The 27,128-nt window shown below is 40.9% G+C and overlaps 5 protein-coding genes across 7 annotated transcripts; 2 read left to right on the top strand and 3 right to left on the bottom strand.

Annotated features, from left to right (window-relative positions):
• Positions 1-413: 413 nt before the first annotated feature.
• On the top strand, positions 414-2,546 carry LOC6504249 (AH receptor-interacting protein). The gene is given in 3 exon segments (XM_001967344.4): positions 414-604; positions 750-926; positions 1,246-2,546. Coding segments are annotated over 3 exon segments (1,302 nt in total). The 5' UTR covers positions 414-505; the 3' UTR covers positions 2,272-2,546.
• Positions 2,547-3,455: 909 nt separating this feature from the next.
• Positions 3,456-4,862, bottom strand: LOC6504268 (BLOC-1-related complex subunit 5). The gene has a single exon (XM_001967342.4). It carries the CDS (start codon positions 4,626-4,628, stop codon positions 3,570-3,572), a length of 1,059 nt encoding a protein of 352 aa, XP_001967378.1. The 5' UTR covers positions 4,629-4,862; the 3' UTR covers positions 3,456-3,569.
• A 163-nt stretch (positions 4,863-5,025) lies between these two features.
• LOC6504250 (chronophin) lies at positions 5,026-7,975 on the top strand. The gene is made up of 3 exons (XM_032452953.2): positions 5,026-5,471; positions 5,960-6,343; positions 6,941-7,975. The coding sequence occupies exons 1-3, from the start codon at positions 5,451-5,453 to the stop codon at positions 7,478-7,480; spliced, it is 945 nt and encodes a 314-aa protein (XP_032308844.1). The 5' UTR covers positions 5,026-5,450; the 3' UTR covers positions 7,481-7,975.
• Positions 7,976-9,178: 1,203 nt separating this feature from the next.
• LOC6504267 (4-nitrophenylphosphatase) lies at positions 9,179-11,300 on the bottom strand. The gene is made up of 6 exons (XM_001967340.4): positions 11,136-11,300; positions 10,889-10,970; positions 10,666-10,832; positions 10,144-10,278; positions 9,884-10,088; positions 9,179-9,571 (listed from the first exon to the last, which is right to left on the bottom strand). The coding sequence occupies exons 1-6, from the start codon at positions 11,142-11,144 to the stop codon at positions 9,267-9,269; spliced, it is 903 nt and encodes a 300-aa protein (XP_001967376.2). The 5' UTR covers positions 11,145-11,300; the 3' UTR covers positions 9,179-9,266.
• A 2,574-nt stretch (positions 11,301-13,874) lies between these two features.
• On the bottom strand, positions 13,875-27,082 carry LOC6504266 (anoctamin-6). Of its 3 annotated transcripts, none has more exons than XM_014903749.3 (9): positions 26,877-27,082; positions 22,292-22,800; positions 20,105-20,677; positions 19,991-20,046; positions 18,134-18,704; positions 17,454-18,075; positions 15,323-15,528; positions 14,973-15,254; positions 13,875-14,908 (listed from the first exon to the last, which is right to left on the bottom strand). In XM_014903749.3, exons 2-9 carry the CDS (start codon positions 22,763-22,765, stop codon positions 14,684-14,686), a joined length of 3,009 nt encoding a protein of 1,002 aa, XP_014759235.1. In that variant the 5' UTR covers positions 22,766-22,800; positions 26,877-27,082; the 3' UTR covers positions 13,875-14,683. The 3 variants fall into 3 exon arrangements, with proteins under 3 accessions (XP_014759235.1, XP_032308826.1, XP_032308827.1); XM_032452935.1 differs by lacking the exon at positions 26,877-27,082 and adding an exon at positions 23,806-24,278; XM_032452936.1 differs by lacking the exon at positions 26,877-27,082 and adding an exon at positions 23,806-24,278 and having other exon boundaries at positions 22,379-22,800.
• Between the last annotated feature and the right edge of the window lie 46 nt (positions 27,083-27,128).

Here is a 27,128-nt window from a genome sequence, read left to right as displayed (position 1 = left end):
TTTTTCAAATATCTTGAGAACGAAGAAAATACTAAAAATACTACAATTGAAAATCTTTTCCCTTTAGAGATCTAAAATTTAGAGTCTGAAATTCGGACCCATACTTTTGTCGTGAAATATTCTCAGACTAATTTGTACCTTTTTTGTCATTCTTCTCTTTTAAATTTTAAGTTTAAATAAGATTAGGAGAATCTTCCTTTTTGAAAGACTCTGTTGCCACGCTTCTCGTTGTCCCAAAGCTTCAAAATTTCAAAAAAATTTCAAACTTATACTTGTTTCTTCTAACTTCTAGCATGCTCCCTACTTTATTAATGTAAAGTTTGTTGTGGAATATAAGTATTTTGAATAGATAAAACTGTATTATTTTTTGGGACTCTGTCCGAAGTGACGGTTTGTCTGGTTTGGCAAAAAATATCGGTAGGGTGGCCACACTGCCATCAACCCCATTTATTGCTTTGCTGCGGGGAGAAGTTGTGTTGATTACTTTTACCTGTTCTGAGTGTTTATGCGCCTGGAGATGGAGGAGCAGAACAAGATGAAACCCATTCGCAAGGAAATCCTTCACCCGGGCAATGCGTACATCGAGCTGAAGCCAGGCACCAGGGTGAGCCATCCGCCCAAATACGGCAAGGCTACAACTGTTGCGTTTTGGGCAGCGGAGCGATAGCAGTGGTCCAACCATTACATTTGGGCCAAGGCCGTCCGTGTGGGTGGTGGTGTTCTAATCAACCCTCCCCTTTTGCTTGCAGGTGAAGTTTCACTTCCAGACGCGCAAGGTGGGCGACCCCCGCATCTTGGACGACAGCCGCAATATGTGCAAGCCGATGGAGCTTGTGATGGGCAAGAAGTTCAAGCTGGAGATCTGGGAGGTGATGGTGCAGCAGATGTCGCTCAACGAGGTGGCCAAGTTTACAGTACACAAATCGGTACGGAATACATCAAGTATATTTTTTTATTGCATTTTTCGAAAAACTTTATTATTAATATTACTCATTTATAAAATATTTTTTGTTTTTTTTTTTTTGTAATTTTGTTTCATATTTGATCCAAAAACTAATAGCACTAGCAGTTATACACTTGCCATTCGAGCAAATACCTTTGGTTCTTTGTACTAAAATTATTTATTTTGTTAAGTTACTAAAAGTACTTTAAATAGATAGATATAACAGAAAAGTATAATTTGTTTATATTTTATTATAATTTAATATCCAAGAAACTATTAGTGAGATATCCCATTTATTTCAGCTTTGCGCCCAGTATCCGTTCATCTCGAAAACACTGCGAGACATTGGAAAAAAGCCCGAGGAGAGGCGCCATTGCTGTGGCATGACCCTACAGAACGAGGGCATCGGCTACCCGGACCTGGACGATCTGTTGCAGCACCCCATCGACCTCGAGTTCATCTTTGAGATAATCTCCATTGAGCTGCCGGAGCAGTACGAAAAGGACCGTTGGCAGATGTCGGACGAGGAGAAGATGCTGGCCACCACCAGGCTGCGCGAGCGAGGAAATGCATTTTACAAGGCGAGTCGCTTTGCGGAGGCGGAGAAGTGCTACAGCGAAGCTGTGGGCATCATCGAACAGTTGCTGCTGAAGGAGAAGCCCCATGACTCCGAGTGGGAAGAGCTTGCTGCCATCAAGATACCACTGCTGCTGAACTACTCACAGTGCCGACTCATCGCGGGAGACTTTTACGCCGTCATCGAACACTGCAACGAAGTGCTCAACTTGGATCCACGCAATGTGAAAGCCTTGTTCCGGAGAGCCAAGGCCCATGCCGGCGCCTGGAATCCGACGCAGGCACGTCGCGACTTCATCGACGCCCTGGCTTTGGACCCCAGCCTCAGATCAACGGTGACCAAAGAGCTCAAGTCAATTGAGGAGCAGCAGCACGCCCGCAACGTTCAGGACCGCATTCACATGCAGAAGCTCTTCTAGAACATAAGTTGTGCCAACATGCTGCTCATGCTGCTGGTCTACTGGAGCTGTTACCTGCAGCGCTAGCAATTACTTCCCCTGCACCCCATACTATCGGCGGCCGTCCCCTGCGCCCATGGCGCCGTTCTGCTCTGTTCTGTCGGCAATCTGCTCCTCTGTTGCCTGACCCTCGTGAAGCTGGTGCGGGCACTGCCTCGGCGCAGTTACTCGGGCGGAGTCAACGGAGCCAATCGATCCTGGCGGCTCCCGTCTCAGCGTTTTGTGAGATCTGCATTTCATAACTCCCGTTTCATCCCCACAAATGGTTTCCTCGACGGGCCGATCACCACCTAGCCTGAATGTCTCCACCAGTGATAACATCGCAGACTTGACTTTACCACACTACTATCGCGTTACATTTGCATGTCGTGTGTACATACTTTGTGTATAATTCGTTGTTCATGCATTAACCAAACCACAACTCAAATGTTCCACATTTGCTCCGCCTAGTCGGAAATTTATGAATGTTTATCTATGTGCGATATTTACTTTTAGCTAGAATTCACTTTAGATCTAGACGAATGTATAAATTGTATAAATGTGCTTTAAAGCTATCTAATTGTTTAAAACTCGTGCTTGTTTCATTAACTGGGAGTTGCTTGATTTACTTGGCTAGGAAATGGGATGGGGTGCTAGGCAGTTGAGTGGCGGAGAGGTTGCCTATTCTTTCAGGACTTAAATACCAGCGGAGGACATTGAGAGGGTCCTATCGTCAATCTATGCCTCTTAGCAATTGTTAACTACATACTTAATCTTACTCCTAAAGACAAGGCAGTATGCCACGATTTAAACATTTTAGTGAAAATGAACAGGAAAGATATATGTAGAGTAGTTATTCTGCCATATCAAGGGGTTACATGCGCTTGCGGGCCAAAATTCGAAAAGTACTCATCATAGGAAGGATACTCATAGATACATAAATTAATTTAAATTTTTTAATAAAAAATCAAAAACTTTTCTATCAAAAAAGAGGTGCATTCGCGCTGACAACATTGTATCTCGGAAATTAAACCCGTCAATAAACTAAGAAAAAGACAAAATAATTAAAATTGCATTTTTGGCAGATGTTTTTACAAAAAAATATTATAACTGAGTAATCAAGTTGGGTGTTTTTTGAAGGCCTGCTTTATAAAAATCGGTTGAGTAATTTTAAAGAAATCGTGTCGACCGATTTTCAAAACATGGTTGGGAGCTAAAGAACGCCATTTATTTTGACTTTGTCTCTGAAAGTGTTTTTTGGAGATATTTAAAATGTTGCACAACCTTCAACAGATTTTTCAACATTAATACAAAAAATATGTTTTTGAATACGCGAAAAAAAAGTGTTAACCCTCTTAATGAATACAATATTTCTGACTAATATAACAAGTGATATGTTACCGTTCTCATCATTTTACGTCTGATATAAGTGTAAAATGTTCTAGAAATACTATAAATAATAATATATAATAATAATACTATAATAAATAATGAAACAGTAGACTTTTTGATTGTTTAATTTACTAATAAATAGTCGCGAATGCGGGAATCAATAACAGATTAATATTCACATTGTAGTAATTATTTTAAATTATTTAATAGTAGTCCCTTCCCTATAGTCGCCACAAACGGCTGCTGTTGCCCCCGGCGGCTCCCTCCGCCTCGCCCCTCAGCTTGTTGTCGTCAGTTCGCCAGACGAAGGGCTCCAGGCGGTCTTCGTCGTCGAGGAAATTGTTGATGGCTTCGAGGCTGGCGATATTCTCGTGCAGCAGCGAATTGCAGCGGCTGAGCTGGTGGGAAACGTTCCGGATCTTGACGAACTGCTCCGCGTACGAGGCGTACGTCTTCTGCATGTCCACGAAGCTGGCGAACAAGGTGGTGATCGAGTTGCTGACCACTTTGGTGCGCTCGACTAGGTGGTTTTGTTCGCTGGACACGTAGTTGGCGCACAGATTCAGGTGTGTCTGCATGCGAGTACAGATATTCACCAGGTGCTGCGAGTGCAGACGCTCCAGGATCTCTGCATCGCGCGTGTATGTTGCCGAGGTGATGGACTCGCGTAGCACGGGAAGGAACTGCGGAATGTTGCGCAGCCGAGCCAAGTCCTGGTCCACATCCTCGCCAGCGTCGATGGCCCCGGGTCGCACTATAACAATGTTGTGACTGGAGGCCGTCGACTGAGGCCGCTTTGGCTTAATGGAGCTGGTAAAGCCACCTGGATGGGATTTCCTGGCAGCCGCGCGCAGAGCACTGTTTTGCTGCAGCATGTGCGCCGGCTTGCTGCGTATCTTTGGCGAGTCCCCGATGGGCCGATCCGTGTACGACACGTAGGGCAGATCGGAGCAGACGCTCAGTGGCGGCGACGGAGGCCTACTCAGCTCTGTGCTACCGGGGGATGCGGCCTCTGCGATGATCTGCTTGCTTGCTATCATAATGCTGGCGGGTCCGGGTAGTGCACCACTCGCCTGTCGGCCAGCTCCCCGTCGCTTGTTGGCCGCCGCCGTCGCAGCCGCTGCTGCCAGAACCATGGCGCTGCCATCGCCTAGTGAGCCTGTGCCTGCGGCCAATGTCGGCCCTGGCCCTACGCCCATGCCAGTGCCTTGTGACTGGCGGCCATCGAGGATCTCGTGTCCATCGACTTCGATTCGCTGCTGCGAGTGTTCGGCCCCCATTTATCGATCGGATTGGGTACGGGCGCAGCAATTCCTAAGCTCCTGCGAACAGAGTTCGCTCGTGCCGCCGGGTTCAGCGGCTCGTCGGATGTCTCACAGCCCTTCAGCTCACTTAAAGATGGTTTATTTCAATTAGTCAAGATTTTAAGGCCAAAGAAAATCGGACAAAAACAAAGCAAACAAAATTCAACCTTGAAACAAAACCATCAGTATGGGCCTAAAAAATACCAAACAGTATTTGTATTGTTTATATGGAAAATTCTGCTAATATGGTATTATCTAGAGGTGGAATTAAAACCGATGAATCAATGGTTTTTTTTTTTTTTTTTGTTTTTATTTATTTAGAAACATCGATACTTTATCACCATTGTAGGTTGTTTTGTTATCCCTTTAAAAATTTAATTAACAAAACCATTTCTTACAAAAAAATACCAAAAATTTTCTCAACATTCTATCTTCAAAAACACCAATGTTGTGACATTTCCAAAAGTTCCATTATATGGAGGCTATAATATACAGGCTTTAAGATCGGCCGATTCTTAAGAAATTTTGTAAAACAGATAATGCGGTCATTTAAAATGAAATAAGTTCCAAGCTGCTATCTTAAAAAACAACAAAGGTTTGGGGTTCCAAATCATTAGGATATATAGGATATAGGATATAGTATGCCTATCTTTATGAAATTTGTTAGATCGGATTAGTGCCGAAAAGTGATTAGTGATCAAAAGTATAATCCAAACAAAGTCCCAACCTTCTAACTTAAAAAAAGGATGTATGCTTGAAAACTAGTGCGGGTAGAACCAGATATACGGACAGACGGACATGCTTGTCTCGACTCAAGAGGTGATTCTGATTAACATTCTGATTCTGATTACATATGTATATGTATTTGGGTCTGATATCACAGGCCAACAGCAAAAAATCTCCTTAAATATATTTAACCTTCTCTGAAAACCAAAATGAATGATGTAATGAACAATTTGAATTACTTTTATTATTTTTAGGGAAATCCCAGAATTTAAAAAATCATCAAATTCCGCAATAAATATAAGTCAAATAAGAGTAACGTAATAGCACTTCAAGGAAAATGGAACTTTGTTTATTTTTTGTACTTTTTATGAAAGTAAATAACAATTTATAAGTATGCATGAATCATTTTGTATGACATATGCGTGTTTATATACTTACATACTTTTAATTCTAAAATAATTTGGGAATATTATTAATAGCTTGATATTTAATGTTAATAAATTGATATGTAAATCTAATTTGTAAAAGTTATCCATAAATCCGTTACCAATTTTAATAAAAGTTTTCGATCTAATTGACAGTCCCACCCGCAGCATATCCTGCACCTGAGTGAAGAGCAGCAAAAGAAATTCCTCGGTTCCTTCGACCGGGTGGTCAGTGATATTGATGGCGTCATCTGGAACATGTACAACACGATCCCCGGGGCACCGGAGGCATTTGTGGCCCTTGAAAAGACCGGAAAGGAACTGACTTTCGTCACCAATAATAGCGTTCGCACTGTTGAACAAGCCGTTCGTCACTTCGAAAAGATTGGAATGTCAGTGCGACCGGAGCAGATTACGCACCCGTCCCAGAACACTGTAGACTACCTGCGCCAAATTAACTTCCAGGGTCTCATCTATATCATCGCCAGTCCGCCTTTTAAGGCGGTATTACGGGAGGCAGGATTTCAGCTAATTGATGGGGTATGTCATCCATCAAACAGCTAAAGCGCTTTTTCTAAAAGCTAAAAAAGGTGCCATTGTATTTATTTTTTGAAGGTTTTAATAGTTTAATAAGAAAAGAGATGTGGTTTTAATAAGAAAAGAAGACAATTTAAGATTTGAAGGTTTGTGAGTCAATTTATGTATCTTTCATATATTTATCTTATTAAGACCCACACGACAATCGAAACATTTTAAAAGGAAAATTAGAATCTCGGCATGCAGGTTTGTCTAGCGTCGGAACCTTTAGCCAAATATTTGCTGTATATTACAAATTGTATATTGAATTTTTCATCACCAATATTGGTATCAGATATTTTAGGCGTGACATGACTTTCTGTCACCGGTATTTTACCGTGTCACAGTTGATTTATATGATAACCTATGTATATAGAAAACCTACGTTGTATTAGATATTTAGATTTGTATAAGTAAGTTCCATAAGAAACTCTGTTTTTGGGTAGGATTCTTATTCTAATGAGATAAAAGCATCTAAAAGCGAGATTTTAAGCGTGAGATAAAAGCTAGAAAGGCCAATTTCTTCGCCACAAAATCAACTAACCATATCCTTCTTTCCAGCCAAATGAAATTATTGATGAAAACTTCCAAAGCCTGGCCAAGAAGATATTCGACCAGCAGCCAGTAAATGCCGTCATCATTGATGTGGACTTCAACATGAGCTCTACGAAGTTGCTGCGGGCCCAGTTGTACCTCCGGAACCCGGAGTGCCTTTTCATGGAAGGCGCCACCGACCGCTTTCTGCCCATTGGCAAGGGAGTTAATATCATTGGACCAGGGGCATTCACCAACATCCTGTTGGAGGCCAGCGGGAGGAAGCCCATCACGGTGGGTAAGCCGGGACGCGAACTGGGCAAGCTGCTCGTCGAGAAATACAAGATCGACCAGTCGGACCGGGTGCTTATGGTTGGGGATATGATGGCCCAGGACATTGTTTTCGGACGGCAGTGCGGCTTTCAAACCCTGCTCGTCCTCTCCGGCGGCTGCACTCTTGAACAGCTCCGTTCAGAGACGGATCCCAGCCACATTCCGGACTACTACGCGGACTCCTTGGCGGATGTGGCTCAGATCCTCGGCCAGTCGCGAAAGTCACATTTTTAGAATGACCGCAAAAGTCGGCAATACCTTTGCTTTATATGAGGAAATTGGGCTAACTTATCTGTTATTATTAAAAATATATCCCTTATTTTATTATTATTTTTTTTATAAATCGATAGTAGAAGAGGCCAAAGGATACGAACAAATCATAAGATATTGCCGGAAATCATCCGCTTACAAGTAGAATTGGATCTTATAGCTTTGTTATTGATTTTTGTATGCTTTAATTTTCCTTGTGTTTTTATTAATTTAAAATTGTTAAAAACTTTTCAAATATTGTTCTTCAAGCCTTTGGTCCATAGCTGGAAAAAAATACAAAATAGACTTTATAAACTAATGTCTTCGGCACTGTATTATTCTTATATGACTCACAAAATATATAGAATATGTATACTAGGTTAATCTATAATATTTAATATAAACTTCTATAAACACTCACCCAATAAATAAACAGACAAACCTAGTAAAAGCACAACAAAATAGTTTATCAGGGGATTATATTCAGGGAACACTTTACCAGATGATTAGAAACACCTGCTGCTCAAGTATTGAACACAATATCAACAGAAATCTTAAGGGGGCAGAATGGTTTGAAACTTAAAAAAAAATTTTTTTTTAATTTTTTATACAATAGAACATTATCTCAGGAATATCCTGTGAAAGTTTCATGTCGATCGGACTAAAACTCGCTGAGATACCGATTATCTAGTTACTTTCTATCCATATACTTTCAATTGCTTTTAAAACTTTAGACGTAACTCGAAAGTAATGCTCGGATCTAATTAAAATTTTTCACACATCTTTTATACAATAAATACTTGCGGATGAACGATCAATGCGATTTAAAAAAAAATACAATTTTTTACCATTTTTACGGGCAATAATGAGATGATTTTTACACCCGCTCCAAAAATTAAAAATCGCATATTTTTCAATATTGCTTCGTTCATCCGCACAAGAAACTTATATTTAAAAAAAATAATTAACATTTTTTTATTTCCGATAACACTGTAAGGCCAGATTTAACACACCGCAAGATAACAATTTTTTGAAGCTACTCCGGCTTTCGGCTAATTATCCCGTCACGGGATAAATAATAATTATTTCTTAACAAAAAAATTTCTAGATACTCTCCAAATATGGCCATTTATTGAGTAAAAAAATTGAATAATTATATTCACTCAGAAATGAAAAAAAAAATTGCAAAAATCTGCTTTTTTCAGCCTCGGAAATCATCCTGCCCCCTTAAGAAAGTGCTTCGAAAGGTCGGACCAACAAGAAAAAATAAATAATGTTATCGGATGTAAAGAAATTTCCGTGAAATTTCTTATGAATCAGAAACAAAAAATTTGAAGCAACAAAATGTATTATTTTGGAGTTCTTCTTATCAAGCTACTTCGAGACCCTCTGTAGTTTCTTTCCTGTTATATGGGGCTGTGAATACAAGTTTGTTTCATTGGAAAAACATCTATTATTTGTGCCTTCGTTAGATAGTTGCAAATATAATTTGTTTATTTTAATGATAATTATCATTAAAATGAATCATCATATTAATGATGATTATAATCCTTCAAATATTAAGGATACTTTCAAAAGCTTTCTTAACTTATAACTTAAGAATAACTCAAAAAGAAAGAAAACAACATTAAAATAAATGTCAAATCTGTTATTGGGTATTTAAAATCAGATAACTAATTATTATTTTCCATTAAATATTCACATAATTAGTTTATTATATTGAATATGTAACATTAAATAAACGATGTGACAAAAAAATCATAAATAATTATTAAATATCTGCCAAATCACCCAAAAAATCAGCCAAATAGTCCGGCAACTGAGGATGCCCCGACGGTAGAGACTCCACGTCCTCCAACTTCGTCCCGCCGGTAAGGACGAGCAGAGTCTGGTAGCCACTGGCGCGAGCGAATTCAATGTCGCTTGTCAAGCTGTCGCCAACGAAAAGAATGCGACTCGCCGGGATATCCGGATAGCGCTCCAATAGCACCTTTCGCAGTTCTTTTCCGGGCTTTCCGAGAGTTATAGGCTGGCGGCCCACGGCTTGAGTTACGACATCGATGAACGCTCCGGGACCTGCATTAGAACAGGATTAGTTGCAGTAATTTTAGTATATTAAATAAACAAATTAATAAAATAATATATTATAATTATAAATATAAGTATAAAAATATAATTATAAATATTTACCCAAAAAAGTAAGCACGGCTATTCCAGTAGTTTTTTACTACTGAAATACCAAAAAAAAGTAAGCACGGCTATTTTCAGTTCAGTAAAATAAACTAGTAAGAACTAGTGTACCTTTTTACAATATATCTCATGCGGGAGATTTCACATTAGAAGTCCAAATGTTCTTTATATTTTTTACAAAATTCTTTAAAGACTCACCAATAATCTCGCCTTTTCCAAAAGGTATCAAAGCATCTGCAGCTCCGGCCAGGAACAGACACTCTGGGTTTTGGAGTTGGACGTGAGCCCGCATCATCTTAGCAGCCGACAAGTTGAAGTCCACATCGATGACGACTGCCTGGGCAGGATCTCCGCCATATATAGCCTCGTTAAGATCCTTGAGAGTCTTGATCACACTGCCGAACTACATTGGCGACCCCGATCAGTGATCAGTTTGGAGGTGACTTTTGGATACTCACCTCTTCGGCCAACTGGAATCCTGCGTCCGTCAGAACCTTTCTAAAAGAATTGGTGGCAAGGCAATATATAGCTCCCGTGAAGTTGATTGACTTTAAATGGTCGCAAATGGTCTGAGCAGGGTGGACTATTTGGTCCTGATGAGGAAAGTTAAATACAAAATCAAATTTAAATTAAGGTTTTTTAAAACACACAATAATTACTCATAACAATAAATAAAAATATTGCAAAATGAAGATCGCAATTTCAATTATCACAAGGTAACTCTGAGTATCTATTTTTCTATTTTGGAATGGGGATATATTAATATATTAAAAAAATGTACTAAGAATAATATTCAAAATATACACTAACTATAAAATGATTAGATTCCTGTTATAGAAAAATGACCTTATGTGATATATTAATTTGTTTTGACTATAATATTTTATAGATTGCTTTTGTCAGTACCATTTTACATAAATGTTCATACTTTTTACCTTACGGGGACTGGATATAATGATAATTTTATTAGAAATACTTACCTCGTGTACTAATAGCTGTCCCTGTTTAGAAAACTTTTCTATATGATCCTTTACAGAAATAATGCTGTTGTTAGTTACAAATGTAACTTTCTTTCCATGACGTTCCAAATTAGTCAGGGCTTCCGCTGATCTGGGGATAAATTCGCGAAGAGGATACCACACGACTCCTGTGGATATGGATCTTTTTGTAATGGAAACTATCAGGGGGCTAGGAATCCCTTACCATCGCAGTCACAGAAAACCAAATCAAAAGACTCAACGAAATCTTGACGCTCCTCCGGACTCAGCTCTTTAATTTGTTTAAGCTGAAATGTTAGCAAGTGATACACAAGTACTAGATTAAAGATTTCAAGGGGTTTCACAAAAAAAAAAAACAAAAAAGTGTTCAATCAGATTCTAGAGGTTGACATTCCTCTTATTGAACCGTAATCTTTTCCAGATCTGTTCTGGTCAAGTTCTCCTCAACCCACCGAACTCATAACGATTGCAATGACGAATAGTTGGCACAAATCCGGATCTGTAAGAGAGTCTGATAAGTCTCGCACGGGATTTCTTGCCACTCTAAGTTGCACTCAAGCGTTGCGCCAACCACTTTGTCACCAGACGCGACAGATTTGTAACTAAGCGCAGAGCTCTGAGTGCCCCACGCTGGAAGACACCTCGCCTGCTGTGGTAGGGGTTGGACCCCATCCGATCCCATCATAGAACACCCATGTGGGTGGGGGCTGTTGCTTTACATATTTCGAATTGCATTAAACCGGCACCCAATTCAACTGGTCACTAAGCTCAATGTGTGCCACCTACACAGCGGCAAAAAATAGGGTTTAAAGAGGTTTTCTAATTATAGTACTTTCTAAACTTTTAATTATGTTTTTTTTCTTGATTATGATGTACTAATACTAGACAAATAGAAGTGGAAATGCGACTATTTAAGGCCAGATTTTTTTTTCTGCCACACAGAAAAGTAACATACTTAACCAGTGATAAAAACCGTCTTATAAATTCCATAAATTTATACCAGGTACTCCTGGAGAAAAAGAGTATATTGTAGTAGTGTAGATGTATGCAAAAGGTTATATAAGTTATAAGACTTTGCATGAATACTTCCATGAATGAAGCTCAGTTCAAGTTAGCTTTCAAAAAAGTATAAAAAGGTAAGGGTTTCTCAGATAAAAAAATATTTATGTGTGATAAACGTACTATGGAACATCTCGTTTAAATTTTAAATTATTATTCACAAAGTCATAATTAATAGCAAGGTTGTGGAATTGTCACAAACAAAAAGGAAACTGAAAATAAAAACAAATTCTAAATAAAATGCAATACTTTTTAAAATTTTAAGTTATGCGATCTATTTTCTCTCTGTATAAGGAATATATCTAACTATATTTCGTAAGTTTTTAGATTAAATAAACTAATATGACTGAAAGATAAGCCCCGTTTTTCCAGATGTAGATACGCATCAATTGTTTGTAATCTAAGTAGCATTACTGGTGTAGCTACCAATTGAGTGTTATAAAACCTGAAAGACAACGTTCCAATTGATTTGTTCCATTACTTTTCAATCGATATCATTGAATGCGTCGCATGCATCCGGTTTGGATCTTTCCTTGAGGTCTCTGCATGCTCATACTCATAAATTGTTTTTTCAATATAATCAGTATCAGTATTTTAAGTTTTTCTTTATCTACGCGATTTAAAAGTGTTGTACTGTTGACTGTTCTAGGATTACAACTTTCTTTTGCAATATAAGTATCTGGCCGATGGAAAAATAGCTCCTCGCAGAATTTCACTTGTTGCATAACCATTAGGCTCCTCAAAACCATAGTTTATACATAGGAGTTCTTATTGAAAAAATAAGATTAAAAACTCCTATTTAATTGACGGAAATATTGCTTACCTAACTCTAATAGTTATCTATAATATATTGTGTGCCGATTTTTATACCCTTGCAGAGGGTATTATAATTTTGGTCAAAAGTGTGCAACGCAGTGAAGGAGACATCTCCGACCCTATAAAGTATATATATTCTTGATCAGGATCACCTCCTGAGTCGATATGAGCATGTCCGTCTGTCCGTCTGTCCGTCTGTCCGTCTGTCCGTCTGTCCGTTTCTACGCAAACTAGTCTCTCAGTTTTAAAGCTATCGAGTTGAAACTTTGCACACACCCTTCTTTCCTTTGCAGGCAGTATATAAGTCGGAACGGCCGGGATCGGTCGACTATATCCTATAGCTGCCATATAACTGATTGATCGGAAATGCCATAACTTTGGTGTTTTTTAAGTTAGAGGGTTGGGACTTTCCACACATGTTATATTTGACCAAAATATCTTGTGTACAAAATTTCATAAGGATCGGCCGACTATATCCTATAGCTGTCATACAACGATCGGAATTGGCATAACTTTGGTGTTTTTTAAGTTAGAAAGATGGGACTTGGTACAGATTCTATTTTGGACAAAATAATCTGATTTGCCAAATTTCATAAGGATCGGCCGACTATATACGATCTTCTATATATCTAATAATATAAGATGCGTGGCGCCACCTAGCGGACTGCGACGGAACTGCAAGGGTATATCAACTTCGGCTCCGCCCGAAGTTAGCTTTCCTTTCTTGTTTTTAAATTTTTTAGATCGGATCAGTTCGCCCAAAATAGAATCCATAGTGTGCCATCCTTCAAGCTTAAACAAGAAAGGATGGCTATAATCTACTGTTTGAGGTACTCATCTTTTCGACCCACACTTTAACCTTTCAAAGAACAGATTCTCAAAAAAATTTTGCATACTTTTGTATATGTTAAGTGAAGGAGAATACAAAGTATATAACTCCTTTAAAAATTGTTCGATTTGGATCGGATAGCTCTCCCTTTTATAGTCTCGGAAATTCTCGCGTTCAAAAATACCATGAGACAGTGTGGGAATCAGAATTAATGTCAATAACTCCCCTAAATTTCGGTTGATTTTGCACACATTTGCAAAGGAAAGAAGGATGTGTGCAAAGTTTAAAGTTGATAGCGTAAAACAGAGAGACTAGTTTGTGTAGAAACAGAAAGACATGCTTATATCGACATATATGCTCCACATAGTGAGTATAGGGTCGGAAGGGTCTCATCCATTTTGCACACTTTTGACCAAAAGTCAAATTTATTCTAGGAAAGTATATTAAAAGTATATCCTAATACCTAATAATTAAAACACTTAGTGAATAATATTGCATTTGAATCCGTCTTTATTCGTTATTCTAATTTCATATGCGGCAGGCAGCACACAACGTAAAAATTAATCTTGGGCTTAGCCTATATCTTAATAGTTTGTTAGTCGTAGATATATTTTTATCAAAACAACAATATTGCGCTAAGTGCAATGCTCTCGCTTGGCAATAATCAACAATTAAAAAGGAATTGTAGGGAGGGGGTATTCGGTATTCGGCTGTGGGCAACATTGTTAGGTACATTGAATGGTATTTAATATTAGTGTTAACACAATCTGTGGTGTGGGTATTATTCGTTTTGTTCATGATGTATCGTAGGTTTGCTTCATAGAAATACATATGTAGATTGATACCAGCTACGGTTGGTTTCCTTCACAAATCATATATGCTTCCTCGTCTCGTTGTTAATGCACTTTGGACGTGTAAATATTATTTTAAAATATTGAAATATATATTTATATTTATATTCATATTCATATGCTTATAGTATACTCATGTGCTGCTAAAGCGACTTGGCCAACTACGGGGTTCTCTTGGCTCCAAACCGGAAATCAAATATCAATACAAAACAATATTCGTGTGGGTATATATAAAAATGCAGTTCCTTGACTCGAGAGCACAGTCCCAAATTCGGTGGGACTGTCCCAAATTCGTTGAGCATTCCCAATGCGAATAGTACAAAAGAACATCTTAAGTACGAGTCCCCAACTGCACTGCGGGGATCACTGGTGTTCGTATGTACAAATTACGCAAACTATCTACGGGTTTTAGCCTAGAAACCAAGGAATGACCCGCCACATCTCTTCATACGAAAGTGGTGGCGTCATCGTATCCAGGGGCTTGGGTGTCCGTTGTCCTCTGACGCAGGCCGTTCACCGTCATCTGGGCCTGCTGCATGGCGTGCTGCTTCTCGTAGTCGATTATGTGCTCCCGCAGCAAGAAGTTCTCGCGCGTAATGCGTTTCAGCAAGCGGCCAGAGACGTCGGGAACCGCCCAACGCAGGATTCCTTGAAGCATGTTGATTATGTTCTGTGGAAGCAAGCAAACGTTTAGTCAAAGCTTAATCGATTGTTTGTTTGATTATTTGGTTTACCTGGTAAATTACAATGAAGGCTAACCGGCCAGTCAAAATCTTCCAATAAATCATCGGGCGCTTGTAGGGCTGTTCGTGCCATGGCGGATTCCGAAACTCGGTGTACCGGCACTGGGTTTCATTCACAAACTGACTGCCCCCCAGAAGCGGCTCCACCTGGAAGTCCTTGGTATTAAACACCGCCAGCGTAAAGTTCAGGTAGTTGTTCAACTCTGGATCGCCCATCGACGCGGCGTACACGATTTTTGGTATCAGATTCGTACTAAATGCGATAATCATTGCCTGAAGAGCAGAAGAAATGTGAGATGGGAACGTAGGGACGACATAGCCTTAGACTTTTATGGACTTACACTCGAGGCCACGGCTATCCTAGTGACGACGGTCATAATACTGTGCCAAACTCCGATGTCGCGTGCCCGCATCCCAACGGGACGTCGCACGAAGCGGAGCATCTTTATGGCGTCCAGCCGGACTTCGATCACATTATTAAGCAGGGCCAGAAGCGGGGCCAAGGGAAAGGCCAAGCTGAACAGTGTGATGAACCCGAACTGCACAACTGAAGGAGAAAAAACAAAAACATGTTTGGTATAATATATGTTATTTTAGTAGACTTAGTTTAGATTAGAAAACATCTTTGCCAAAGTACGACTTACTCACTCCCTCTCTAAATTCAAAGCCAAAACCTTACACTTTCTCATCACAAAACAAGAAAAAACAAGATATATAAAAGAAACCCTAAATATATATACGGCACTTAAAAAAACGATCAATTGTAAGATATTAAACAATCGAGTAATTAAATCGAAATTAAAACTCAATAATCTTAAATAAAAACAAGAAAGGAAAGCTAACTTCGGGCGGAGCCGAAGTTTATATACCCTTGCAGTTATATTATTAGATATATAGCTGATCGTATATAGTTGGCCGATCCTTATGAAATTTGGCATATCGAATTATTTTGCCAAAAGAGGAATCCATTGAAACTCCCATCCTTCTAACTTGAACGAAGTTATAGCATTTCCGATCAATCAGTTATATGGCAGGTATAGGATATAGTCGGCCGATCCTTATGAAATTTTGTACATAACATATTTTGTGTGGAAAGTTCCAGCCCTCTAACTTAAAAAACACCAAAGTTATGGCATTTCCGCTCAATCAGTTATATGGCAGCTATAGGATATAGTCGACCGATCCCGTTCCGACTTATATACTGTCTGCAAAGGAAAGAAGGATGTGTGCAAAGTTTCAACTCGATAGCTTTAAAACTGAGAGACTAGTTTTCGTAGAAACGGACAGACGGACATTCTCATATCGACTCAGGAGGTGATCCTGATCAAGAATATATATAATTTACAGGGTCGGAGATGTCTCCTTCACTGCGTTGCACACTTTTGACCAAAATTATAATACCCTCTGCAAGGGTATAAAAACTAACTTTAAGCGGAGCCCATGCTTATATTCCCTTTTTAAATGGTGGTTTTTAAATTTTTAGCATAACAGATCTGTACAGTAGTGTAGTGTTCTTAAAAATACTGCACTCATTCTTTACTATACAGTATACTCTATATGTCACAATAAGAAAGCACAACATTTTCACTGTACTCACTTCGAGTGTGAACAGTTTTGTACTTTTCGAGAGTGAGTAATACTCTTGAATTTTTTTGCGATGTTTTTAAGGTACCAGAATTGATGGATCTGGTTAATCGCTGCAGCTAGCTTGTTAAATATTGTACAAAATCAGGACAAAATTGGAGCAAAACAAGCACTTTAAGAAGCTAATTTCCAACTTAAAGAATTAAATTGGATAGGAATCTCTAGAACTAAGGACATATATTTAATTAATATTAGCGGAATGGTGAACCTCCTTGCACCTTTTAAAAAATCATGAAGATTTACTCACTGTACAGTAATTATTCTGTACTCATCAATAGCTGAACAACTATGGAATGAGTGAGAACACTGTCAATCAAAACTGACAATACTACCCAACTCACTCACACCCAAATATACTATACAGAAAAAAAGTCCACTCACTTTTAGAATAAGTAATTTATGTACCGTTTTGGATACATTCATGCAGAAGTCTATTATGTATATTGGATCAGACCAAATTGGTGTATTGTGAATTCTGGGAAATAATCCAAACTTCTATCAGAATGACTATGAATATATTTTATATATTTCGTGCAAAGAGTCTAAAGCATTTCAACTGATGTCGACTCAGGTACTTGGTAAGGTCGGAGACGCCTCCTTCTCTGAATAGCTCTCTTTTCACCAAAATTATCATACCATCTACATCTAATAGCCTCTCTAATAGAATATAAACATAAAGGTTATATTTAAGGTTGTAGCCTTAGGTTAGGTTCTCCTTCTAGGTTAGCCTTAGGTAAGGTTCTCGAGTTACATGTACCCGGCACGGACCCTCTTTCTCTTTCAAATTTTTGTTGATTAAAGTCTTAGAAATTTGAAAAGGAAACCTACCCATTTCCAAATATTCCGCATAGAGAGAGTTATTTTCGGCGGGCAGGAGGTTATAGTCTTCGGTGAACTGATTGTAGGGCACCAGTCGCTGGTCCTTGTTGTTCTTGTGCCAGCCGTGGCGATAGCTCAGCTCCTTGAAGGTGCGCATCAGATAAGGGATGAGCATCTCCACGATAGCGTTCACAGCTTGTTTGCCTGCCATAATGATGACCAGTTGCATGCAGAGCTCCATGAGGCAGCCGCCCGGGTTGCACTCCTCCTGACGAAAGCCGAGGACGCGATTGTACTTTGCCGGATAGCCGACAAACTTGCCCTTGAGGAACGCGATGTAAAAGAGCGAGGAGTAGTAGTTCACAAACTGGAACACGTAGTTCTTGATGGTCAGGCTCTCGTCGTACTCCGTCTGCGTGCGGCAGTACTCATAGTTAGTCAGCTTGACGGCGAGGCTGGAGTAAACCAGGTCCAGCATGGAGATGACGATAAGGTCGATTATTCCCGCAGTCATGGGCAGGATCATCACCTTGAACGTCATGGAGTTTTCGCTTCCCAGGATGCTATGCGAGGCGCGCTGCGCCATCCTGTAGATGATGATGCCAGCGATAGCGATGACCGATATGCAAATCTGTGAAAGGAGCGAACAATTACCACCCGAAATCGGCAGCATTCTGGCCTGAACTTACAAACAGTATCATTATGCTGTAGCTGGTGAAGTTCGGCAGGAACTTGATGCTCCAAAAGGGCACGTCGGGGTCCAGGATCGGCCGTTTGCCATTCTCGTCCTGCAGCTCTGACTTGCCGGACAGCTTCTTGGACCGCGATATCTTGGCCAGGTACTGGGGTCGCGGATGCTCGACATGGTGGTTGAATCCGGTGAGGCCCCAGCGGTGGACTAGACCCGCCGAGTAGCGCTTCCAGAACTCCAGATAGGCCACGGCCCAAATGGACATCGCCAGGGCGAACACTACTGTCATGTTGTTGTCGATCAGATAGTTGAACTTGGAAGACGTGCAGGTCTCGTTAAGCCTCCAGTAATCACAGCTTCGGTCGCATTGTGGACACATGATGGTTCCGTTGTCGTCGCAGATGTCCCGGCTAATTGGATCGTTGCTCCACGTGAGGAATCCGTAGAAGAAGCAGAGTATTCCCAGCACACTGATGGGTATCAGCATCTGTGTGTAGAATCCCAGCCATGCAAAGTACAGCGCTACCTTGGCTCCGAAGTAGTCTTTGATTTGGTCCAGTGGTTGGAGGCTGCGAGTGGAGGTGTTTCTTAAAATCTTAATAATTCTTATTTACAGACGTGCAAAAAATCTCAATATGGGTTGCGAATTGGGCTGAGTATTTCGACAACTAGCCAAGATCCACATTCATATTCAGAGCTCAACTACAACTGCCATCCGATTCTTTACAGGAGATGTCTATTTGGCAGTGATTTTGCTCAAACACTGTTCCGATCAGGGCATAACAATATTCTGTTTCTATTCGATTTTGGTCAGAGACCACTCTTTGAGTAAAGTGTTCTTTGTGACAGAGTGTGTATAAATAATGTATAGCATTTTATAGGTACCAAATGAAACTTTTCATTTAAATTACAATATTCTATGCTTTTCAAGAAACCGAATATTTAAATCCCTACTTGGCAGAATTTGCAGAAGAACTTGAATTGCTTTCCACCCCGCCCACATACCCCGTATATGTACAAATAGCAATCCCGCTTGGAAACTCATTTTAAGTCACAGTTAAGTACATACCTCTAGCGAAATAATAACCAAATAATGACATTTTTGTCAGTCGCTTGTGAATCAAAGTATTCATTAAAAGACAGTTGTTAGAGAGCGAGTATTTAAAAGTGTCTTTCTAATCTGTCAACAAAGACTGAAAATAAAAAATGTTCCCTTAGAAAATTTCTTTACTTGGCAATAGTGTTTAAAAAGCTGCAGTCGAAGTAGCAATGTCGGAAAACAAACAACAATTGACTGCCAGTGGCTTTTTTTTTAAAGAGCTATTAAAATAAAAAATTGAGCCAAGAACATAATTATTTTAGAACACTTTGAAAGAGTCAAAATGTTTTTAGAGCTCTGCGTTCCACCTTATTTAGACTGCCTGCAACAAAAGGGAGTGTGCAAAGTTTCAACTCGATAACTTTAAAACTGGAGACTATTTTCCGTAAAAAATAATCAGGCTTATATCGACTCAGGAGGTGATCCTGATCAAGAATATATACTATAAGTAAGTATAAGTAATTGCATAAAATTACTTATACTTAATTGCATTGCAAATAGTCATTTCTCAACAGAGAACAGAGTATCTCAACAAAGAACTTCTTCTTAAATTGTTAAAATATCTATGTATACTTATCTACATATACTTAGCTAAGGGACAGACTTTGCAAGTCACTACGATAGTGAAGATACTGATACTGACTGATACTGATAAAAAAAAAAGCCACCCTTGTAAATATTCTGTTTAAAGAGTGTCCAAATACAGTTTCCCAGAATCCGCTCTGCTTGCGTTGCATAAACAATGTATTTTCTTACTTCTTCCACTTGCTGACGTTGGCCCATTCCTTGAGCAGGCGATCGCGGTCGTCTTTCTGCGAAATAAGTGGGATTCATTACAAGCGAGAAATGAGGGGACACTAGCGTACTCACGTCGTGCAGAGTGTAGGCGCAGGAGTAGACCCCGTCCTGGACGAGCTTCTCGACGCCCAGGTTGTCGGCCGTCTCCTCGCCCTCGACGAAGTGCTGGCGCTGCAGAATAAAGTTGATAATGGAGTAGCGGGTGCTGGCGTCGAAGAAGTTTGGGTGCTCCTTGTCGTACAGGTCCAGGTAGTTGCGGCTAAACTCGAGGTGAATGCGGCCTTCGCGCTCCGGGAAGAGTGCCGTGTTCAGCTGCACGGAACTGAACAGACTGCGACACATCCGCGTGAAGCAGGACTTGAACTCGTGCGCGGACTCGGCGAAGATTTGCTCCTGGCCTGGAATGGGTTTCAGCGGCACCTTGATCTTGAGTATCTCGGCATAGCGGTAGAGCACCTCCGCCGGCGCATGAATCTTGATGAAGTGGACGCGCTGCACCTTGTTGTGCTCCAGCTGTAAGCCCTCCCGCCGCAAGTTCGCCTCAAAGATTTCGCGCTTGCGCCGATGCTCCTCCAACTGGACCTCGCCATTGTAGGCCAGCACGAAGTCCACGCTGCGGTTGCCATCGTCAAAGCGGCGATACGTCTAAACGTCCGAACAGCGAAAAAAAAGAGTCCAGTCCACAAAGAGATCCGCAGATGCAAAGAGAAGGCGGGAGAGAGCATTAGCATCAGAGCGGATGAATCACGAATCACATCGCAGTGTCTTAAAAATACATTTGCTTATCTTAACAAAAACAAAGCGTGTGGGTGCGCGTGCTTCGCTTCCCTGCGCCCTTGGGGGCTGATGGCGTGCCACATCTTTACACCCAAGGTACAAGGTCGCTGGCCAATGGTTTGGTTTGATCCCAGCCTCGACACCCCCTTCACCATATCGGACTCCTCCTGCTCTGCTCTGGAGCGCAGGAAGGACAGGAAGCCGCAGCTCAGCATGGTGTGAACCCGAAAACTGGAAGCGGCGAGCAAACAACCGACGCGTCTTGGCAGAGAAACACAAATGAAATGGTGCTGGTGCTTGGCGTCGTCTGCTCTCGACGGCCGCCGGGACACATGACACATACACTTTATATACGTTAGCGGCGATAGGCTCCAGCCCCGGGCCTGCCCCGGCCGCCCGACTTATGGTTAGAGTTAGATGAGGGTATACAAAATTCGCAAACAGTGTTCATACTCAATCCGGCAAGCAAACTATAGGATTCGGAGAAATGTAAACAAACAAACAAAGAAAGGCGAGCGGTAAAAAGGCGGCAAGAACTCGATCACATTGCACTTGATTAAAGGTAAAGCTACAATATGATGCGGATGGAATGGTGCATCAGTGGGGGCAGTGATCTTCTCATCTCCTTCATGAGGTCTAAATATAAAATATTACAATCAAAAACCTACATCATTTAACAAAGATTAACAAGGAATTTAAAGCTTCTTTTCTTATCAATACCCCAGAAAAGATTACTTATTTTTGAGACCAGAGGTTTGGTATCAAGCTGTGATACATTTTTAGCCAATTCAGTTAAATCATTTCGAGTAAAAGTGTTTTAAAGTTGTACATTCATGCTCTTCTCTTGTACAGCCTGCCTTTTCTATTGAAATAGTCTTTGTTTTTTTTAATCCTAAATGAAACCCTAGAGGCAAATATTTCTAGAAGTCTTTCGGTATCAGGAATTGAAGCTTGGTTTAATTGTTTAAATGTTTATAATATTCCAGAAGTCTGATGACTGAGAAGGTGTTAAAACTCTTTCAGCTGATGTAAATATTTGAAGTTTTCAGACTTTCCGTAAAATGTGATGTTTAGTTGGGCAGAGAAATCACAAGAGGCCTGTTTTTCCTCAAATATTTACTTGAGAAGCCTGTGCAATTTAATCCTCAACCCAAAGTATTTACTGCATTTTGAAAAACACAAAGAGATCACTGCCCACAAGCGTGAAATGGAGTTTACAAATGAGGACTGACGATGGTGAAGATGGGATCTGTGATGTGGTGTGCTGGTGAACCAGTGGTAGATAGGTGACAGGTGAGGCAGGATGGAACAGCAACTGCCGCGCAATAATGAGGATGTTCGAGGTGCGAGTACGAAGGATAAGAGGAGCGGAAGCAGAGCGAAAGCAGTTTCGGTTTCTAGGTGCGAAGTAGTCATCGTGGAATGCAATTTGAACTTGATTTGAGTTTTGAATCGAATTGTAATGTTACTTTTGTTGTTTACCCTCGATTTCCACTGGGAGTATGTAATTGGCAATTTCTTATCTTTATTAGAAATGGTGCTACTATTTCTTAAAAGACGTCTAGAGACCTCATCGTCACCACATCCTGCGTCAGCGCCGCCAGCGGCGTTTCTGCCGGGTCCGCCACCGACACCGATTCCGGTGGGCAGGTGGCCGCGTCCGTTTTGCAGGGCCAGGATCTGGGCGGTTATAGCTGCGTCCGTGTGGTCGCCGCCGCCTCCCGTTTCTCTCAGATGTTCCAGCGCCGTTGACTGGCGGTATCCGGGCTGCCACGCCAGAGCCGCGTGCTCGGCAGCGCCCAACCGCAGACTGTTTCGTCCCTCGTTTTCGGCCAGGTCGACCGCAGAGTGGTAGATGGTGTTCCTCGATTGCGACATCGACTTGCGGTGCGCGGCGGCCGCCTCGGAGTCCGCCAGCGAAATCGTGTCAAAGTATAGGCTCTCCCGTTCGTCCATCTCCGATTCGGGATACTCGTAGTCGTACGTGCGGACTGCAACAGAGGGCATGGAGGGATTAGTCGGCTGGAGTGGCAGCGGATCAGTTTGAGATCAGTTTGATGAGGTGGCATGAGTGGAGAAGCGATGGGGCGGTGGTGAGAAATGTTAATTGCTACACGATGTGCCAGTCACACTTACTACACTTGGATGTTAAAACTGATAATGGTGGTGCAATTAAAACTAAGGTCAGTTGTGTGCTTAAGCTTCCGGTGTAGCTCTTTACGCTTTAACAAAGCTTTCCACTTTTAACTCCAAAAGTACACAACCAATAATAGTGCTTGGCTTTCTAACAGTCCATAATTTCTAATCCAGCTTGCAGTTGTAGTTCTGAATATTTTTCACCCACCTCTCGTCTAATTCGCTAACACTCGACGTGTAATTTAGATACGAGGAACTGCGGCGAACTGCTCCATGGCACTCGTTTGGGGAATTCAAATGAGAGACCCAGGAGCCAAGTGGCCGCGGGTGGCGAGTAATACCCTCTTGAATTCATTACCGATAAGCTTATAAACGCCGATAATAGAGCCCCGGTGATAGTGGGGATGATTGTATTTGATGGCTCGTTGGCCCATCTTCGTGGTAAAGGCCGGGCCAGCTGTGCCCATGGCCACTGTTTCGGGTTATTCAAATGCGGTCAATTGCATAATGGTCCGATATGCTGGTAGGTCTACTATCTGCACCACAAATGGAAGCAATGATGAATGAACGTACGCACTAAGCGGCCAGTTAGCTGCAGCTGATGGTCCGCTTCCGGTGCCCAGTGCCAGTGCCCAGTGGCATGGAGTGGAGCGGATGGCACACAAACCAAAAAAAGAGAAACTAATTCGAAACTCAAACCAAAGATAAAACAGGTGCTCTTGGATACAGAACAGAACAGAAACGAAACAAGTTCACTAAATTAAATATGCATGAAAAAGAACAAAATTTGCATAACAGGGGGAATGAGAAGGGGTGCGATTGGTGGAATTTGTTAAATAGAGTTAAGTTAGATTATTTACCCGCCGAGTACATAGTGGGGGGCAGAGCGGGAGCGGGAGCAGGAGGAGCTAGGTGGTGGACGTCGGAGCGACGCCTGCCAGGAATCACTCGGGGATCCTGGGAGCTAGCTGATCCCTTCTGCGACTCTCGTTGGCGAATCCTTGCGATCGCGGTTGCGGCTCATTCGACACTTTCGGGAGTTTCGGGCGCCGGTTCCGAAGCATTACGTTCAACGACTGGCGGCAGCGGAGAGAGTGCGGCTGACTCGGAGTCACCTCTTGATTTCGACTGTCGGATCGGATCGGATCGGATCGCAAACACAAAACAAATACAAACAAACAGAAAAAGTAAACCCAGGCAAACAGAACACATACACACCGACCGACACACTCTGGCCGATCTGATCTAACGCGAATGATGTCAGAGGGGAAATATAAACGCTGAGCCGCCGAGAAGAAATGCGTGCGCTCGCGCTCGCGCTGGTCGCCGTCTACTGAAAACAAAGTACGGAGAGAATAATAGAACCAGAACGCATAAATTCGGTGCGAGCCTTTCCAGTCACCCATTCGGCCAGACCCGCCGGCCCGCCAACCAGCCAGCTAACCAAACTCAGCTACTCAGACATCGCCGGCAGCTACTCGCAGAATAAACTGATTACCCAAAAAGGAGTGCAGCGAGATGTGACGCGGGCACAGTGTTACAAGTTTACAAGGGATTGTTTTAAGTTGAAAATTAAAAACTTTTCATTTTCTGTTAGGGGATTAGTACTAACACCATCCAACTGATTAGATTCTGTCCAAATTTTTTCAACTTCAAGCGACCATCTTGTGACTATACGACTACTGTTTTTGTAGCTCCATTAAAAAACTATTCATATTATATATCATATAATGTTAGCTATAGGCATCTCAAAAATATAATTATAGTATAGGCTTCCCTTGAAATCCTCTCTCAACAAATCTAATTCTTGTTGGCCATTCGTAGAACCATTACTATCGAGATTTGTATTTATTTACACTATTTATCAAAAACTGGTCATATGAGACACATATGTTTTTTCGAATAGCTCCCAATTTGTTTTTAAACTTGATGAAAATAACTTCCTAATTTCATAAAATAAACTAACTAAACTTACACTGTACACACACCTTTTAATATGACCTCATGAATAAATCTCGGAATACAAATTTTGCCTCTTTAGAAATTATTAAAAAATCTATAGTTTTGGCACAGTGTAGCAGTGTTTAAAAATTCATTTTTATCAAAAAATTTTTTTGAAAATAAAGCTCCAAACCCTTCCTGTTTTAAGCACTTTTATGAACAAAAATAAACTTGTATACTTATTTTAATTTTTATACCCTTGCAGAGGGTATTATTATTTTCCGACCCTATAAAGTATATATATTCTTGATCAGGATCACCTCCTGAGTCGATATGAGCATGTCCGTTTCTACACAAACTAGTCTCTCAGTTTTAAAGCTATCGAGTTGAAACTTTGCACACACCCTTCTTTCCTTTGGCAGTATATAAGTCGGAACGGCCGGTATCGGCCGTCTAAATCCCATAGCTGCCATATAACTGATTAATCGGAAATGCCAAAACTTCTTTGTTTTTTATATAGATGAACCCTCTTTGGGTTAAATAATTCGATATGCCAAATTTGAAAGGGATCGGCCAACTATATACGATCCGCTATATATCTAATAATATAATATGCGTGGCGCCACCTAGCGGACTGCGACTTTGCAGTTAAGTAAGGGTATATAAACTTCGGCTCCGCCCGAAGTTAGCTTTCCTTTCTTGTTTTATTTAAATGTTTATAACGATTCTCTTCTTTAGAAAAATGTTTTTATCATGAGAATGGATTCATACTTCAAAAAATAGTTTGAAAAGTAAATTTTGAAACTCCGCAAACACTATTACTGTAATTTATTTAGAATGAAGCATTCTTCAAATTACTATTTATATTTTGAGGATTAGAATAAAATATAAATAAGCAGACTGAACTAACAGGCTGAACTGTCAATATCAAAACAAATGTAAATGTTCTTAAAAAAAACATTTTTTTAAGTTTTAGAAGTCAGAAGATGTGTGGCCAACAACACCATTTTCCAAAGAAATAAAATAAAAGGAATATATGCAGGAATATAAATTCAAAATATGTACATGAATTTCCGACCACAGAATCTTCGGGCTTCTATAATTAAGCTGTTTTATAGCATACTATATAGATGAACTCATTATTTCCTATCGGAGCACTTTGTGGCATAAACTAATTCATTATGAGTTTTACTTTCGATATTATTGTTTCTGGAGGTAGTTATAAGATGTTTGTAATCTTCTCTGAATCCCTTTACATGATTATATAATTACATAGAAACTGCCTAAACCCAAGCAGATTGCAAATGAATCGTCCTGATCATAAATATGATTACTATACATATGTATAGTCTGCTTGGAAACGTTGGGAACGCCTTAAAACATTTGGAAGCTGTAACAGGCGATCATGCTGGTGTTTTATTTTTGGAGAGCAATGTGAGGAGCCAATTCGAGTTAACTGCCGGCACCATCTCGACGGCAAAGGTCGAAGAGCAGAGCAGCCAATTTAGTGCTGAAATGTCTCAAAAAGCGAAACCAGCTCCACATAAACCCGCGTACGCACACAAGCCCAGAATCAGAAATAGTCCCAGGCACGCAAGTTGGGGGGAAAAGGAAGTGGAGCAACGACAGTCCTCCAAATGGAGATAATGAACCATTTAGAAATAGGAGGCCGCCAAACACATCACACGTTCGGGGAAGCAGGGGAGCGTTTGTTGGAAGGCGCTGGTAGAAGTACGTGTGACGTAGTCCCAGTCCTAAGGTGTGTGTGGGAGACCACTGTGATTGAGTGGGATGATGAGCTACATCGACATTGGACACGTTCCTCTATTTTTAGAAAAATGCACTGCCCGGAATTGTTGAGACGATGTTCAGTCCGGATCCGGAGGGGGTTGGGCGGAAGGGGACCGGAGTTAGTATCAATGCTGCGTTAACGGGTTCCAAGCAGGTTAGTTCCAAGCAAGCTCGCCGTCCAGTGTCCACCTGCACTCACCTGTTTTTGTTGATTGGCCTCACTGTTTACTGGAGTCCATTTATACTTAATACCAATACCGTTAGCCGCGTTGCTGTAACGAAAATATTGGTGGACACGCTTCGCTAACACCAATTTTTATAACAACAAACGCCAATTCCCAAAACGTTGCGATGTGCGGTCACTAGAGATGGTATGATTGCCACTGTTAATATATCGATAGTTTGTAATATTTGTTAAAATAGTTTATCGTTTAAATAGAACATTTTTGAA

The sequence above is a fragment of the Drosophila ananassae genome, chromosome XR, assembly GCF_017639315.1.
Source record: "Drosophila ananassae strain 14024-0371.13 chromosome XR, ASM1763931v2, whole genome shotgun sequence".
Classification (NCBI taxonomy): Eukaryota; Metazoa; Arthropoda; class Insecta; order Diptera; family Drosophilidae; genus Drosophila; species Drosophila ananassae.
This window is presented reverse-complemented; position numbering and strand designations above follow the sequence as displayed.

Bases quoted from the DNA above. Each gene is read 5' to 3' on its own strand.
- LOC6504268 (XM_001967342.4), bottom strand. From the start codon at position 4,628: ATGGGGGCCGAACACTCGCAGCAGCGAATCGAAGTCGATGGACACGAG.
- LOC6504250 (XM_032452953.2), top strand. From the start codon at position 5,451: ATGCTTGTCTCGACTCAAGAG. The intron at 5,472-5,959 runs GTGATTCTGATT...TCTAATTGACAG, and splicing joins TGCTTGTCTCGACTCAAGAG to TCCCACCCGCAGCATATCCT. The intron at 6,344-6,940 runs GTATGTCATCCA...CCTTCTTTCCAG, and splicing joins GATTTCAGCTAATTGATGGG to CCAAATGAAATTATTGATGA.
- LOC6504267 (XM_001967340.4), bottom strand. The intron at 10,089-10,143 runs GTGAGTATCCAA...TCGCCAATGTAG, and splicing joins GATTCCAGTTGGCCGAAGAG to TTCGGCAGTGTGATCAAGAC. The intron at 9,572-9,883 runs GTGAGTCTTTAA...GTTCTAATGCAG, and splicing joins TGGAAAAGGCGAGATTATTG to GTCCCGGAGCGTTCATCGAT.
- LOC6504266 (XM_032452935.1), bottom strand. The intron at 18,705-19,990 runs GTAAGAAAATAC...CTCCACTCGCAG, and splicing joins AACGTCAGCAAGTGGAAGAA to CCTCCAACCACTGGACCAAA. The intron at 15,255-15,322 runs GTAAGTCCATAA...TCTGCTCTTCAG, and splicing joins GGATAGCCGTGGCCTCGAGT to GCAATGATTATCGCATTTAG.